The 18286-nt window shown below is 36.5% G+C and overlaps 1 protein-coding gene across 9 annotated transcripts in view; it reads left to right on the top strand.

Moving 5' to 3' along the window:
- The window catches only part of MYO9A (myosin IXA), a 274327-nt gene that overhangs the window by 250363 nt on the left and 5678 nt on the right, over nucleotides 1–18286 (top strand). For all 9 annotated transcript variants that reach the window (XM_032244686.1, XM_032244687.1, XM_032244689.1 and 6 more), the window contains one exon: nucleotides 16068–16270. In XM_032244686.1, coding sequence (XP_032100577.1) covers nucleotides 16068–16270 — 203 coding nt within the window. The remainder of the gene's footprint in view (nucleotides 1–16067; nucleotides 16271–18286) is intronic.

Raw genomic sequence — 18286 nt, 5'->3', positions numbered from 1 at the left:
CTAGAACCATTGGTACCATTACCTTGATTCTTGTAAAGGTAACAGCAATTGAACCCACCATTGCTTTTATGTAATTAGCACAGATGTCAACAGTGAAAATGGCAAATAGCATCTTAGTATAATTGTGAAAATAATTTTCGCATTGTAGACCCTTTGAAATAGTTTGGAGGACATCATTACACCCCAGTGTCTTTGCCAGGGATCTGTGGGATACACTCTGAGAACCACTGTAATACATATACCACTACTATCTCACTGCACTTCATGGAAATATTTGATGAGAATAATTCCTTTTCATATGCAATATATAAATACATATAAACAGATACTAGCTGTGTTTAAAGTGCTTACTAACCCTCATTATCTGGTGAACCATAACTACAGGCATTGGGATATGATTTTTGAACAAGCTTGGATACCTAATTACAAAACCATGAAAAACAACCAGTCTTTTCAAAAAAGGTCTTGGATAAAGGATCTGTCCTTACTAGGATAGGAAAGCAAACTCCTCAGGAAGTTGTCTGATCATTCAGTTCCTTCCTATTTTTATGACTTACCAAAAGACACACAACAGTGATCTTCCATCTTGCCCTGAAGTGCTATTTTTGATTCTGAGGTTTGTGTTATAGCTAGTTATATGTTGTTCTGTGTAGGTGATGCGGAGTTCCTCCTCCTCACACATTTAACCCATAGACAAACCCTAGTAACGTGCTTTCTTTGGGTCTTCATAAAATATCATGACTCCCTACATGAGGCTAATATATGTCTTTTTCTAAATAGTCATCAGATTTATTAAAGGTGGTGCAATTCATTTCTTCATTATCACCATGAGTCTCTTTTACTACTTAGGCTTACTTCAATTTATAGTATTTAATTTCTTTGTGCCCATCAATCATGCCTTGCCATTCTTTCCTGCATTCTTTCTCTATCATGAGCCTTATAGAATTTTCAGAAGAAGTCAAAGCTTCCCTCATTCATAGGCCTTGTTCATTCTAACACTATGGCATATCTTCTATTTGTCTTCATTATTGTCTTCTTAAGTCTTAGGAGAAAATGAAAAAGCGAATTTCAGCTGATTCCCTCAAATACAGTATCCTATTTACCTTAAGTAGCTATCACTTAGATACCCCACGTTAGAACATTTGACCCTCAATATTTTTGTTACAGTCTGGAAAGCCTGTAATGGACTGGTCTCACAGAATTCTGATCCAAATTAAATAATTAAGATTGTCTGTTTCAGAATATCATTCTTAGAAAAAATAGACAATAGAATCATACACAGACTTCCTTAGACAAAGCATGGCACATCTATATGATTATTAATTGATTGAATTTGTGGGTATTAGAAAGCATGTCCCAAAAGGAAGGAGGGAGAGATGGATCAGACAGTACTGTGTGCCAAATATGGTGAGAATACTAAGGAAGAAGTACTTAATTCTGCCTGGTGGCACAGGGAAAGGCTATAGAAGTGACATGTGAGCCAACTCTTAAGGGATTAGTTTAAATTAATCAGATGGAGAAAGACCTACCAGTTGGTACAAGTCTATAAGGCTTAATTCTGTAAAAAGCTATGTGGCTCACATATAAACTTGTATATATATTTGTGCAGAAGGAAAACCTTAAGTTAAAACCAAAATAGGCTTTGTTTTGAAGAAACTCTTAAGATATTATTAGTACTATGGGGCCTTGAAGAGTGAGCCAGGACTCACAAGGTCTCAGAGTTTAGTAGTTAATGTAAATTTTGGTGCTTTATATCTTTTATTTATGATAGGGAATGGGAACTAATGTTAGTTGCTATTTTTTAGCCATAAAATAACAGTTTCCTCCTGGGTCATCTTCCAGATTCTCAATAAGAGTAGCTGAAAAGGGGCTGGGAGTGGTAGCTCCCAGCACTTCAGGAGGCCGAGGGGGGCGGATCACTTGAGTTCAAGACCAGCCTAAGCAATATGGTGAAACCCCATCTCTACCAAAATTAAAAACAAACATTAGCCAGATGTAGTGGTGCATGCCAGTGGTCCCAGATAACTTGGAAGGCTGAGATCGGAGGATCACTTGAACCCAAGAGGCAGAGGTTGCAGTGAGCCAAGATAGCAGTACTCCACTCCAGCCTGAGTGACAGAGTGAGACCCTGTCTTTAAAAACAAAAAACAAACAAACAAAAGAGTAGCTGAAAAGAATCCTAAGATTACGGGGCAGTCTGTTGATATGGAATAGGAATTTTATTTTTATCCGCAAAATGTGAGTTTCAACTGATTCCCTCAAATAGGGTATCATATTTACCTCAAGTAGGTATCATGTGATACCAGAAAAAGTTTGTTTAAAGTGAATCTACTTCAATAGCAGAATTGATGGTTGATCTAATGTGGATATATGTGTAACTCTATACCCACAAAGGAAAATATACATTTTTTTGGCTGCCCATGGAATATTCTCAAAGCACAACACCTCAATGATGTTGGTGATGTTCTATTTCTTAATCTGGGCAGTGGCTACACAGATGTTTGTTTTATTATTTTTGAAACTATACTTCTAAGTTTTTATTAAGTATAAAATATTTCATAATAAAAAATTTAAAACATCTGGGGAAAAATCAGTCCATAAGAAAAATGAAAAATCTCTCACAGTTTTTATGGGTCAGGAATTCAGGAGAGGCTTATCTGGGTGGTTCTGGCAAGGTCCCTTATGAGCTTATTATAGTCAAGATGTTGGTTAGCGCTACAGTTATCTGAAGACTCGACTAGGGCTGTAGGATTTTCTTTCAAAGTGGCTTATTAATATTGCCAGCTCGTTAGTGCTTTCTGTTGGTAGCAGACCTTAGTTCCTCATTATGAAGACTTCTCCATAGGTCTACTTAACTGCTCTAATGACATGATAGCTGGCTTTTTCCAAAGCAACTGATCTGAGAGAGAGCAAGGTGGGAGCCCACAGTGTCTTTTATCCTCAAAAGTCACATAATATTATTTCTACAATAATCACACAGGTCACCCCTTTACCATGTGGAAAGGGACTACCAAGGATGTGAATACCAAAAGATGAGAATGATCAGGAACCATCATGTAGGATGACAACTTTAAAATAAATTTGAAAATGTGAGGTTTTATAGAAAAATATATTTTATTAAAACTGCCTCCGGAAGACATAATTTAAACACTTACTTATCTTTCTTTCTCTCGTGTTTGTTTTTTTGAGACAGAGTCTCACTGTTATTGTACTGAGTGCAGTGACAGCTCACTGCAACCTCTACCTTTTGGGTTCCAACAGTTCCCAAGTAGCTGAGATTATAAGCACCTGCCACCATGCCCAGCCAATTTTTATATTTTTAGCAGAGATGGGGTTTCACCATGTTGGCCAACCTGGTCTCAAACTCCTGACCTCAGGTGATCCACCCACCTCAGCCTCCCAAAGTGCTGGGATTACAGGTGTGAGCTACTGCACCGGGCTAAACAGACTAATTTAAAAAGAAGAAGAGATAGGAGAGTTATCTAAGAACTTCCTCTCATAAAAACACCAGACATAGTTTCACAGAGAAAATGTACCTTTTTTTTTTTTTTTTTTTTTTTTTTTTTTTTGTGACAGAGTTTTATTCGTGTTACCCAGGCTGGAGTGCAATGGTGCAACCTCAGCTCACTGCAACTTCCACCTCCTGGGTTCAAGCAATTTTCCTGCCTTAGCCTCTCGAGTAGCTGGGATTACAGGCATGTGCCACCATGCCCAGCTAATTTTGTATTTTTAGTAGAGACAAGGTTTCTCCATATTGGTCAGGCTGGTCTCGAACTCCTGACATCAGGTGATCCGCCCGCCTTGGCCTCCCACAGTGTGGGATTACAGGCGTGAGTCACTGTGCCTGGCCTGTACCAACTCTTTAAATACATAATTACAATATAATTTAAGCTGTCTCAGACAAGAGAGAGGAAAAGGTCTTTTAACTAAAAGAGTCTACCATTGATCCTAAACCCCTGCCACACACACACGCGCGCATACACAAAGAAAAACTAATTAAAATTGCATACAGCAATATTAAGAGCAGCAGAGCAGAACATGGACTCTGGACTAGACTTTACTAATAAAAATTGCATACAGGAATATTAAAAGCAGCAGAGCACATCATGGACTCTGGACTAGACTTTTGGGTGTAAATTCTAGCCCTAGTTTACTACTACTAGTTGTGACATGGGAAAGTTATTTAATATCCATGCCTCAGTTTTCTCATCTATAAATTGGTGAATAGTACCAAACGTGGGATTAAATGAGTTAAGTTTGTTTGTTTGTTTTTAATTGAGACTGAGTCTCACTTTGTCACCCAGGCTGGAGTGCAGTGGCACAATCTCGGCTCACTGTAACCTCTGCCTCCTGGGTTCAAGTAATTCTCATGCCTCAGCCTCCTGAGTAGCTGGGACTACAGGCATGCACCACCACGCCTGACTAATTTTTGTATTTTTTTTTTTAGTAGAGACAGATTTCACCACGTTGGCCAGGCTGGTCTTGAACTGCTGACCTCAGGGGATCCACCTGCCTTGGCCTCCCAAATTGCTGGGATTATGGGCGTGAGCCACCATGCCCAGCCTAAGTGAGTTAATATTTGTAAAATCATAGTAACTATGCTTGTTATGGATCTCTCTCCATAGAGTGTTCTTATACACACACACCCCACACACAGAGACAGCATTTGATATATAAATGTAGGACTGCCTCATCTATGAATATTAATTCAAAAATCCTAGATTAAAATATCACCACCACTTTGGGAGGCCAAAACGGGTAGACCCTTGAGCCCAGGAGTTTGAGACCAACATGGGTAACATGGTTAAACCCCATCTCTACAAAAACAAAAACCAAAAAATTAGTCCTGGTGGCAAGGACCTGTGGTCCCAGCTACTAGGGAGGCTGAGGTGAGAGAATCACTTGAGTCTAGGAAGTCAAGACTGCAGTGAGCCATGGTGACACCACTGTGCTCCAGCCTGGGTGATAAAGCGAGACCTTATCTCAAAAAAAAAAAAAAAAAGAATTAAAAAGTAAAAATGAATCAGCAAGCAGAATTCAGTAGGCTGTAAATATAAACCTTGACTAAGGAGGATTTAATTTAGGAATGCAAGGATGACTATATGAGGATAGCTGTGAATGTAATTCACTATGTTTGTTGATCTGTGGAGAAAAATCATATTATCCTCATAGATATTTTAAAGGCATTTGATATATCAGCATTCTTTTTAAAAACATTCTTATTAAAACAGGGATATCTTTAATTTCTTAGCATGATAAAAATATATCTGAACCCCAAATCCAACATCTTGCTTAATAGAAGAACACTAGAAGCATTCTGATTAAAATCAGGAAAGGTAAGGATATTCATTATCCCTACTGTTATTTGACATTGATCTGAAGGTACTAGCTAATGCAATTAAATAAGAAAAAAAGAATTGGAGATATAAAATTGTAAAGAAGAAGTAAAAGTTTCACTATTTCCATTATGATTATATATACATGCAAAACTCAAGAAAATCAACTAAAGAACTTAAAGATGATAAAAGAATTCAATAGGGTATCTGAATATAATTAATGTATTTATATGAACAACCACTTGAATGATATAATGGAAGAAAAATATCCATTAGTATATTGTGCGCGCACGCGCACACATGTTAAACATCAACATCAAATACTAAAGAATATACTCAACAAGAAATGTAGAAGATTTGTACAAAGAAAGCCTTAAAACCTCAAATACCACAAAAGAAGACTTAAATACATTTGGAAAGAAAGGCTAAATTTTGTAATGGCGTCAGTTCTTCTAAATTAATCTATTCATGTATTGTTTCAATACCCACTAGGAGGGAAGGAAGATATTTTCTTAGGTTCAACTTTCAGACTCTCATGACTACCATGGGCTCCACTTGGCATCAGAACCTCTTAGGATATGGGACTAGAAGTACAGCATGCCTGCAGAGAGCATAAGATCATCCTCGTGTGGGAGCCCTTGCAGCAGTCCAGCTGCATCAGGGAGTTATCTTTGGCCTCTAAGTCACAATTCAGGTGCAAGGAGAAAGGACTCCATATCCAATGGATGCAGAACTATTCTGTCTTAGAAGTTTTATGCCTATACAGGAATTAATACCTCCTGTAAAAATCTGTAGACATTGTTTCCAGGGTCCCTGCAAGGAGGATGTCCAATTACCACAGACTCCACATTCAGGGAATTCCAAATATATGGCTTCCTATGGGATATTTACAATTTACTTATTCTCCAGATGCAATTTAACAATCAGATTAATTTTTTGCCAGAGGTGATGTTGCCTAATAACATCATTTGCATCCTACCTTTATCAGGTTTCTAGGGGTCCTGAGCTAGAACATTGACCAAAGACCAGTTCTTAGACAAGGAAAGACTTTTATAACTCTTTACTTACAAATGCAGTCTCAGCAAAAATAGCAAAATAATACTTTGGGGACCTTTATAAGTTGATACTAAAATTCATAAGAAAATAAAGAAGCAGAATAACTAGGAAAATTCTAAAAGAGAAAAAGGATTATAAAGTGAGTAGCATTTCAAAGGTTTGCGATTTACAAAGTGATGTGGGAAAAATGAATATCCATGTAGGGAAGAAAAGAAACAAAAAAATTAAAAAGCCGATTCAGGTCAGGCACAGTAGTTCATGCCTATAATCCCAGCACTTGGGAACGCCAAGGCAGGAGGATTGCGTGAAGCCAGGAGTTTCAGTCCAGCCTGGGCAACAATGTGGGATCTCATCTCTACAAAAAATTTAAAAAGTAGCTGGGCATGGTGGCACATGCCTATAGTCCCAGGTACTCGGACACTGAGGCCAGAGGATCCCTTGAGCCCAGGAGTCCAAGCCTGCAGTGAGCTATGATTGTGCCACTGCACTCTAGTCTGAGCAAGAGTGAGACCCTGTATGTTTAAAAAAAAAAAAAAAGTGATTCAAATCAAAGACTAAAACATAAGAATTATGGTGGAAGTACAGCTCAGGCAGTCTATCTTGAGAGGTTCTCACTGCCCTGCATCCTGTAGACACTCAAGTACCCTACCTCTCTACCTTAATACTGCCAAAATATCCAGAATTTCCCAAGGGAAAATCAGCAAGGTTATCAGCTAAACCTTTTCATGCAAAAGTTGAACGCAAGCCATAAAATGTGGCTGAAAAGGATATATCTTTATGGTGAAAAAAATGCAAATAAAAAGGGAAAAAGGAAGCAAATGGAAAGAGATTAACCAAGAAACATTTATCTTCATAAAACAGAAACGGAAAACAAGCAAGAAAGAAGCTAAATGTGATTAAAGATCTCTTATCAAGTCAGTGGTCCCAGTATCTCATTGTACAAGTCAGAAGAATTAAACTATTTTATAAGTGTTCCTTTTTAGAGCTCTAAAAACACAGTTTTAGTTTTTTGTTTTTGATGGAGTCTCGCTCTGTCGCCAAGCTGGAATGCAGTGGTATGATCTCAGCTCACTGCAACCTCTGCCTCCCAGGTTCAAGAGATTCTCCTGCGTCAGCCTCCTGAGTAAGTGGGACTGCAGGCGTGCACTACCATGTCCGGCTAATTTTTGTATTTTTAGTAGAGACAGGGTTTCACTGTGTTGGCCAGGATGGTCTTGATCTCTTGACCTCATGATCCACCCGCCTTGACCTCCCAAAGTGCTGGGATTACAGTCGTGAGCCACCACAGCAGCCTAAAAACAACAATTTTTAAGAACAGAACTCCACTTCCTCTCATTTGAAAGGAATATATTAAGTGCCAGTTTATTTTTCTGTACAAACTGAGAATAATTATCTCTCCATAGGCCTAATAATGTTTTAAACTGCTTCCTGATCTTGGCTCTCTATCAAAAGTATATTATCTGTGATGTCTTTGGTAGTGGGGTCCAGTCCAGATTTTTCTGATAATCCTGTTAATGTGCTGTGAAGGATTGGAAATATGGGTATTATGTATAATATTAAATTGTATATTAGTAGGACTTGAGACCTAATACTTATCAACAGTTTGAAGATCATTGTATTTGATATTCTTTAGGAACAGTTTGCCTCCAAAGTTTAAGCCAGGAAGTTACTTGAATAGTTACTGAGAAAAAGGATGACAGTATGGCTTTATGTTTTTTCCAGTACTTGCATGGAGAGTTGGGTACAAATTGTTCATGTAGCCTATGATCAGTCAAAACCAATACAATCCCTATTATGATAGAAAAATATCTTGGACATGGCTTTGCTATTATCTAAGAACATTAAAGGAAAAAAATTGGAAGGTTCAACAACAAAAACCAAGTATTATTATGTGACAAAAATGACCATAAGCAAAGTAAAACAGAAGTTACGTACCTAAGAAAATATTTTCAATTCATATTTCAATTTTCCTTAATAAATTTCCCTAATTTTCCTTAATAAATAAGGAGAAGCTCCAATAAGTAAATAGAAAGATTAGCTAACCAATGAAAAATGAACAAAGGATACTATAAACCACTTCTTAGTGTTATCTACAGATCCTTTTCAGGGAGATCAATAAGGTAAAATTTCTTTTTAAGTTACTGTCAAGAAAATATTTGCCTTTTTCACTCTGTGACACACTAATGATAGAAAACCAATTATTTAAAAAAAAAAAAAACTCTGCAAGAGAATATACTGTGAACATCGATCTAAAAGAAAAAATTCCAATTTGGAAAAAAATTAATTCATGCTTATTATAGGAAAGTCAGGGAACTACCATTGATAATTTAGTGTATTTGCAAATTTTATATTACTCATTTTTAAAACCAGTGGTGTACAAGCTTGTGTACTGTTTTTAACACAGTATTAGTATTTCCCATGTTACTAAAAGCTCCTTGTAATCAACTTTTAAAAAATTAATCTTTATAAGAGAATTCTAGGCTGTAGGAGTTTCCATTTTTTCTTTTTTTTGCTTAGTGCTTCTTAAAAGAGACAGATCTGTTGAGATTGTTTGATTTTCTTTAGCTTTATTAAGTGATTTGTAGCTAACTCATGATGAAACACTCCAGTTGCCAGCTGATGGTATAAACACTGAAAAAAGGCAGCTCTTTTATTAAATACTGGAATGTGGACACTAGGAATAAACTCGCATTTTCCAGCTCCTTGAGGCTTTTAAATCACATTATTTATTCATTTGGCTATAAATAGTCAGTGTCAAATGGAACTGGGTGATATCCTGGAATTTATAACATAAAGAATGCTTTGTCATTTTTTGTTAAATTTGCAGACTGATCTTTGTTTTGAGTATTTTTTCTTAACATGTTTTTTCCTTCTTAATTTTAGAACTAAAAGTGGAATAGCAATATTGTAATCCTCTTGATTTTATCCCATTATGTATTTTAGCTTTAGAGGAGTTAGCCTGAATGCCCTTAGAACTACCCTCCAGGCTTTACCTTATCACCTGCACTAAATCATGAGTTTCTGTTTTTTTTGAGACAGCACTTTTCCTTTATTTCTTGCCAAAATCAACTCAGAAATTTGTAAGTTTAATGTCACATAATTTTCAAAGGATATTAGTGTATTTCCATAAATGGCTAACTTTGAAAAGGAACTCTTAAATATCTTTTTTATTGCAAAATACAACACATACTGAAAAACACAGAAACATAAATATACAGTTTAATGAATTATTATAAGTGAACATCCACATACCACCCCAGATCAATAAATAGGACATTGCCAGCACCCCCAGAAGCTCTCGTCTTTCCCTTTCTAGTCACAATCCTCTTTCTCCTCTGAAGGTAAGCAATAACCTGATTTTTACATTAATGACTTCTTCTGTTTTCTTTTTTGTTTGCTACCAAGATACGTATCTCTGAGCACTATAGTTTTATTTTGCCTAATTTTGAGCTTTATATAAATGGTATCATATAAGATGTATTTTTTGTTTCTGATTTCAGTCAGCCTTATGTGTGTAAGACTTATCCATGTTTTGTTTAGTTGTAGCTCATTTTCATTACTGTATAGTCTATCACTGTATGCATATACCACAATTTAATCTACTATTGATGGACATTTGAGTTGTGTTTTGAGGAATTATGATTTTAATGGACTCATACATGTATTTTTATTGGAGAAATATACAGGAGTGGATTTGCGGGGCCACAGGATATATATATCTTCAACTTTAGTAGATAATGCCAAATTTCTTCCAAAATGGTTGTTACTATGTTAGCAGTGTGTAGGAATTCCCAGTTGCCCCACCTCCTCCCTAGCACGTCTATTGCCAGAATCCTTAATTTTAGCTATTCCGATGGGTGTGTTTTTTAAAAGTATATTTATTTGTTGTGACTCTAACGTGTAGTGTGTGTGTGTGTGTGCGCGTGCGCACATGTGTGTGTACATATATGTTGGCCATTTCTATATTCTCTTTTGTGAGCAATCTGTTCAAAGCTCTTGCCTGTTTTTCTAATTGGATTGTCTGCCTTTTTCTCAAGTTCTGTAGGGATTCTTTATGAATTCCAGATACAAATCCTTTATTGCTACTTCTGTTGCAAATTTTCTTCCATTCTATGGTTTGCTTTTTTCCTTTCTTAAAAGTATCTTTTGATGAACAGAGAAGTTCTTGATTTTAATGTTGTTTGTCTTTCCCTTTAGGATGAATACCTTTTAGGTTCATTTTTTAAGAAAATGTTTCCAAGATGCCCTGCAGTTCCCCTTTTGTTATAAATCAGGAGCCTTTTTATGTGTGGGTCTGTTTCTAGGCGCTCTGTTGACTGTCTTTGTAGCAACCCGACAACTATTTTATTTACCATAGATTTCTAAAAATATCTGGTAGAATAAGTCATCCTACCTTCTTAGTGTTTTGACTATTCTTGGCTGTTTATATGGCCATATAAATTATGGAATCAGCTTCAAAAAATTATCTTGGGATTTTTATTGGGATTGCATTGGATCTATAGATTGCCTTCTGGAGAATTGACATTTTTATGATACTGATTTTTCCCATCCATAAACATGATATATCTCTTCATTCATGTAGATCATTAGCTACTCTCAAAAGTGTTTTATAGTTTTGTATGTTGAGATGTTATACATCTTTAGTTTGAATTACTGCTAGATATTCAATGTATTTAAATGCAGTCATAGATATTATTTAAAAATTTTTACTTTCTGTTTGTTGCTTGTTGTATTAAAAAATACAATTGATTTTGCTATTTTTCATTTTGTATTCAGTGACTTTGCTGAATTCACCTATTCTAATAAGTTTTCCGTGAATTCCTTTGGATTTTCTACCTGAACAGTATCATTCACGAATAATGAGTTTCACTTGTTCCTTTATAATCGTTATACCTTTTCTTCCTTTTTCTTATGTAAGTTAGAACCTCCAGTACAGTGTTGAAAGGAAGTGGTGATAATGATTATTATTGGCATGTTCCTAGCCCCAAAGGAAAAGCTTTCAATCTTTTACCACCAAGTGTGATGTTTGCTATAGAATTTTTGTAGGTACTTTATGAGATTAAACATGCTCCCTTCTATTTCAGATTTTCTAACAGTTGTTATTGTGATAGAATGTTGAATTTTATGAAATACATTTACTCCATGTATTGAGGTTTTATCAGACATTTGAATTGCATTGATACGACACATTACACTGAGTCGATTTCTAATGTTAAACCATCATACTACTACAATAAGTTCAACTTTTCATATATTTAAAAATTTTATATTGCATTGTCTATATTACTTGATTCCATTGTAGTTAGGATATTGTTTGGGATTTTTGCATGTGTTTATGAGTAAAATTAACCCATAATAATCCTTTTTTGTTTTTGTTTGTTTTGAGACAGGCTGTCATTGTATCAACCAGGCTACAGTGCAGTGGCATGATCTTGGCTCACTGCAGCCTCAACCTCCTGGGCTCAGGTGATCCTCCCACCTCAGTAGTAGCTTGTACTGGGACTACAGGCACGTGCCACTACACCTGGCTAATTTTTGTATTTTTTTTGTAGAGAAGGGGTTTTGCCATGTTGCCCAGGCTGGTCTCAAACTCTTGAGCTCAAGTGAGCCACGTGCCTCCTCCTCCCAAACTTCTGGGATTATGGGCGTGTGCTACTGCACCTGGCAATAACCCTTCTTTTTAATATATTTGTTTTGCTTTGTTATCAAAGTTATGCCTGGCTCTAAAGACAAGTTAGAGAATAGTTTCTTTTTTAATTCTGGGGCAGAATTTGCTATTTCTTGTTTGCCAGAAACCTAGGCCTAGAGTTTTGTTTTGGAAAGATTTTGACTTTGGATTCAATTTCTTTAATATCATGCACATTTCTTTTTCATTCCCGCCTTTGGTTATTTGTGACTTCTCTTTCATCAGTCTTGCTAGGGTTTTAAAATTTGTATTAGTCTTTTCAAAGAGCTACATGTGGCTTTGATAGTCTTTTTTTCTAATGTTTGTTTGCTCTTTCCTTTATTGCTTTTTTTGCAGGGGAAATTTATTATGTTGTTCTTTATCTAGTTTCCTGAAATAGATTCTTACACCCTTAATTATGAATCTTTTCTTCTTTTCTAATGCATGTATTTAAGGCTGTAACTTTAAAGTAAACAGAGCTTACATGAGTTTTTATATTGTTTCATTCAAAGTATTTTCTCATTTCCATTGTGATTTCCTCTTTGACCATGGTTTGTTTTAAAGTCTATTTCTTAATTTGTGGGCCTACAAGAATTTTTAATTTTTCTTTTTGTAATTGCATTATTAGAAAACTTATTTCAAATTACTTTAATGGTCAGATAAATTATTTCAATCATTGGAAATTTGTAGTTTGCTGTGTGTTTTAAAATAATGAGTATTCTGTAGTTAGATACTGGAAGTCTGTATATGTCTGTTAGATTGCTTATATCGCTCAGTTTTATATAATTTCTGATTGTGCACACTTGTTCTCTCTACTGAATATAGTCTATTTCTTTAAATATTTCTGTCAATATTTTACTTTAAATTTTTGAAGTAATTTCTTAGGTACATACTTATTTGGAAATGTTGTATCTTCTTCATAAATAATATGAACCTTTGTCATGGTGAGCTATCCCTCTTTATCACAGGTAACACTACTTAAAGTTTACTTTGTTTACAGTTAATATAGCTATACTGGCTTTATTTTGGTTAGTGTTTGCATGGTATGTCTTTTTTTTTCTATTTCTTTACTCACAGCCTTTCTGAATTCATGTGTCTCTTATAAACATCATATAGTTAGGGTTTCTTTTTTATGTATAGCTTGACAGTCCTCAGACTTTAATAGGAGCATTTAGTCTATTTACATTTAATATGATCAATATATTTGGGTTTAAAATCTGTTTTTTATGTGCTTTTTATTTGTCCTACCTGATGTTTCTTTTTCTTTTCTTCCTGGCCTTGCTCTTTCTTGCATTTTTCTTTTGACTACTTTTTTCCTTTTTTTTTTTTTTTTTTTTTGGGGGGGGGGAAGTTTTCCACCCTTCTACTATTATTTTAGTCATTAACCAAAATGTGAAAACAGATCTGTGACCTATCAATGTCTGTTAACTAGTAGTTTTCTGTTTCCCAGGTGATACAGTTGCTTTAATTTGCCTTACTATGATATGATTTTGTTGCTGTTGTTGTTGTATATCTTAATTATCTGTAAGTTTTAAATCCAGCATATCATTATTGTGTTTTATGTGGTCACTATTTAGACATACTCACTTTTCATTGGCTTTTATTATTTCGTACACCTCCAGCTTTTCTTCTTGAGACGTTTTCTATCTTCCCTTCGATATTTCCTTTAGTGCAGGTCTGCCGGTGTCAGATTCTCCTCTTAGTCTGTCTGCAGTGTCTTTATTTCACCTTCATTCCTGAAAATTGTTTTCTGTATATAACAAATGAGTTTGGCAGTTACTTTTTCCTTTCATCACTATGAAAATATTCCATTGTTTTCTGTATTCCATTATTTCTGTTGAGAAGCTTTGAATTGATAGTTGTTCTTTTTTCTTTTTTCAAGTAATTTACTTTTTGTGACTGCTTTTAAGTCTTCCTTTTGCCTTTAAACAGTAGTTTGTCTAGGTATAGACTTCATTTTATTTCTCTTTCTTAGGGGTTGTAGACTTCTTAAATTCCTAGATTAATATCTTTAACTGCTTTTACAAAAATGCTCTGCCATGATCTCTTCAGTATTTCATCTATAGGATCTCTCTCTCTCCTGGTATTTGCCCAGGCTGGAGTGCAGTGGCGTAATCTTGGCTCACTGCAACCTCTGTCTCTTGAGTTCAAGCAATTCTCTTGCCTCAGCATCCTGATACTGGGACTATAGGCACATGCCACCATGCCCAGCTAATTTTTATATTTTCAGTAGAGATGGGGTTTCTCCATGTTGGCCAGGCTAGTCTTGAACTCCTGACCTCAGGTGATCTGCCTGCCTCAGCCTCCCAAAGTGCTGGGATTATAGACGTGAGCCACTGTGCCTGGCCAGTCTTTTACTTTCGTTTATGAATTTTTCCATTCTTTTGTTTCTTTTTGCTTGGTTCAGAATTTTTCTTTTGACCTAATTTCCAGTCCACTACTTGAACTATGTGTTTTTATCTCCTTCAGCATGATTATTTTTAATCTGATAGCGACAATATCTGGAGTCATTTAGGGTTTCTGTTTTCTGTCATTTTTACTAGTTTTCATTTACATTGTCTTGTCTCCATTTGTGCCTGTTACTTTTGATTATTTCTCAGAGTATTTGAAAAATTATTTTTTAAAATATTTTCAGGACTGTTACTTTCCTCCACAGAATGTTTTCATTTTTTTCTTCCTGGTCCCAAAGTATTAGCAATCTGGGATTACTTTAATTCATTTTTGGGGATTAGAACTTCTGGACCATTCAGATGACTTGTAACTAGACTACAGTATCTGCGAGGACTTTTATAATTTCAGTTTACTCTTATGTCTAAGAAACAAACCTTGGGGATCCCAATGTCAGGTGCGGAGGTTTTGCCAGGCAGCAACCCACACCATTGAGTGGGTCTGGCTCCAACTTTTATTTTCTACCCCAAGATGATGGCAAACTTTTTCTGTAAAGGACCAGAGAATAAATATTTTAAGCTTCATAGGCCAATCTCTGTCTCAGCAATCAACTCTGCCGCTGTTCTGCAAAGGCAGCCATAAAAAATAAGTAAATTAATGAGGATGAATGTATTCCACTGAAGCTGTATTTACAAAATACGTGCAAAGCTAGATCTGCCACACGAGCCATAGTTTGCCATCCTCTGCTATAGTATGTGAAAAGTTCTGTTTAGATTCACAGCCACCTCTGACATTTAGATTAGCACTAAATGCTGGAGTAGCCTCTCCTTGATCTACCTTGTTAGCTCTTCAACGCCTTAAAGCATATGCTGAGTTTTTAAGTTTATTAGCAGGAGATTAACCTAAAAGTTTAGTTTGCCACTACCAGAAGCTAAAGTCACATGTAAGGTAACCAATGTTTAAAAAAAATAAAAAAAGATTTTCACACTCTGATCTCAAGAATAGAAGTTTCCTAAGAAAATATATCTCACTAGCACCCTGTGTTATGTAAATGGCTACATTTTGTTTTGTTTTTCAAATCTGAGTTTTAGAACATACTTCTATGGCCCTCCTAGAGAGATTGTACATTCCAAGGCTAAAGTTACAGAGCACTGTTACCCATCAGAACTTACTATGATGATAGGAAATGCTTATCAGTACCAGTCAGTGTGGGGGTCTTGAGCTACCTGTGGCTATTGAGCACTTGAAATGTGGCTAGTGTGACTGCAGAACTGAAATGTTACTTCAGTTTTAATTAATTTAAAAATAAATACCCAGATGTGGCTATTTTGTTTGGAATGGATGCAGCTTATATTAAAAGAAGAATCTCATCTCAGTACACAATGGGTTCTTACACTCCCACCTACCAAAGTACCTATTTTCCAGCACTCTTGCAAGAAATATTTTAACTTAAATATGTTGGATGAATGATATTTCACTAAATATCCTAGGCCTCACAGAGTGTTTCTGTTTATTCTTACCATTCGCCTGGTGTGATGGAAGCACACTTGTTATCCTTAAAGAGCAACGTAAAACTGATGCAGTCACTCAGTTTACTTTCTAACATGAATTTTTCTCTGCAGGGAAAGGGGCGTATTCGTCGAGGAAACTATCCAGGTCCATCTTCACCTGTTGTAGTTCGGTTGCCTTCCATGTCTGATGTCTCAGAAGAGACCTTGACTAGTGAGGCAGCCATGGAGACTGACATCACAGAACAGCAGCAAGCAGCTATGCAGCAGGAGGAAAGAGTGCTGACTGAGCAGATTGAGAACCTCCAGAAAGAGAAGTGAGTGTCCAGGAGGAAGGGAAGAGACAGTTATTGTCTGTTTTCATTTCCTTTCTTCTGTTGTTCCTTTATTTTTTCTTATTTATTAAATATCTGCTGTGTGTCAAACACTGTGTCAGATGATACAGGAGATGTTGAGATGACAAAGACGTGTTGCCTGTACTCAGGTAACAGTGTAAAAGTTGTACCCTCCAGGAAGTCAGTTCCATGAGCTGGAAAACCTGAGGCTGCTTGCTACAGTGATAGTCTGGAGAGGCTAACTGGGAGGAGGACACAGTATCCACAGGGCATGTCAGTGTTAGTCACGATTCATTTGGCAGTAACATCGGGGAGCCAAGATGAGGTACTGGAGTCCTAACAGGTCAGAGATCAGCCTCCAGAACAGATTTGTTTTGCAAAGAAGAGTAGGAATTCTTAGGCTAAGCCAAAGTCCATTTCAAGAATGGGCATTATTCACAAATCCATGAAGGAAGGTAATTATCCAAAGATCCATGTGGCTATGGGAATAGCAACTAGATAGTCATAGTAAGGCTGTAGCCCTAGAGGATGCTAGGATTCTGGATAGGGAAATTGGCTGCAATTTAGGAGAGAGACAAATAAGAAGCCCTTTTACCTACATTCATCACTGTTGCAGGGATTGGGTGATCCCTATGCCTTGGGGATAATATGAATATCCCATGGTTCTCCGGACAGGTGCTGCGTAATAGTTCTGGTCGACATTGGTGACTCTTAAGCAGTCTTAGTGAGATCTTTGTTCCTGAGTTCCAGGATCCCAGGTCTTGAGTTTGGCTCATAAGGGGATATGAGACTGTTTTTGTCTCTCATGATTCTGGGGTTTAGGCCAGCTAAAACAGCAGCAGAACTCAGCTTTTAAAAATATGATAAGGCAAAGATGGTGTACATTGACCAGGGGCTATTTGCTGTAAGAGTGATCTGAAAAGACCACCTCATTCAGCTTTGATGCAAATGATACTGGCAGTCTTGAAGGATAAATAGGAATTTTCAAAAAAGGATACAGTCTCCATAAAAAGAAAGAAGAACAGAGTCTCAGAATGCACATGACTTAGGACAATTGTAATGCTGGTAAGACTATTTTTTAAATGATTGTTCATGGATCTCAAGCTAAGTAAAGTGGAAGTAAAGGTAAGGGAGTCTGTTAGGGAAGAGACTTGTTTAGAAGGTGAGTAAGAATTGGAAAGATAAGGAGGTTGTGAACAGAGTAGAGTATTGGATTCAGAGTTGGTTTATTTCCAGGTAATGACAAGCTCCAGGATAAACCCATTGAAGAAAGTAGCTTAGATAAAGTGGATGAAGGTCTTGTTAGAAGTTGCAGACATAAAGAAACTTTAGTGTTAGGGTATTGAAATGAGTTTTTACGAAGATATTAATTGAATATATCAGGGTGATGTCAGGCATTAGTGAGAAAGCCAAGTACCAAAGACTTCATGGAATGTGGGGCACTACTGAGAGGTAGCTGGGTGTCTGTGATGAAGGAGGAAGATAAGAGAATACAATAACTGAAGATGTCATAAGCTTCAAAGGACAGAAAAGATCAGTGTTTTTCTTCATCTAGAGGTCTCTGTGGTGAAGGTAGTGGATATAGTCTATAGCCAGTTAATAAGCTTCATGGAAAATAGTTTAGGAGCCAGAGGAATCTTAGAGGTTATCTAGTTTAATCTCTTTATTTTGTAGTTGAGGAAGTTGAGGTCCATAGAGAGAAGGGTACTTCCCTGATACATTATGAAAAATTATGAACAAGTTTAGAGCCCTGATCTCCTGATTATCAGTCCAGAGTTCATTTTATCAAAAGATCTCACCACTACAGCATCTTCCTTCACCCTACCCTTAGCCCTATTGTTGGTCCTAGATTGGCTGTCTACCATTTTGTCCTTTAGTCCATACGGTTTTAGCCATCACCGTATTTGGCATACAGGTCCTCATCACCACCTGGATGGGGATAGTAAAAACGTGGCTGTCTTTGCTTCTTAGATTCCTGACTTCCACAGAGGATCTTTT

This window comes from Sapajus apella, unplaced genomic scaffold, assembly GCF_009761245.1.
Source record: "Sapajus apella isolate SASKATOON/1434 unplaced genomic scaffold, GSC_monkey_1.0 scaffold55, whole genome shotgun sequence".
NCBI lineage: Eukaryota > Metazoa > Chordata > Mammalia > Primates > Cebidae > Sapajus > Sapajus apella.
The sequence above is the reverse complement of the archived record's forward strand: the minus strand, read 5'-3'. Positions and strand labels throughout refer to the sequence as shown.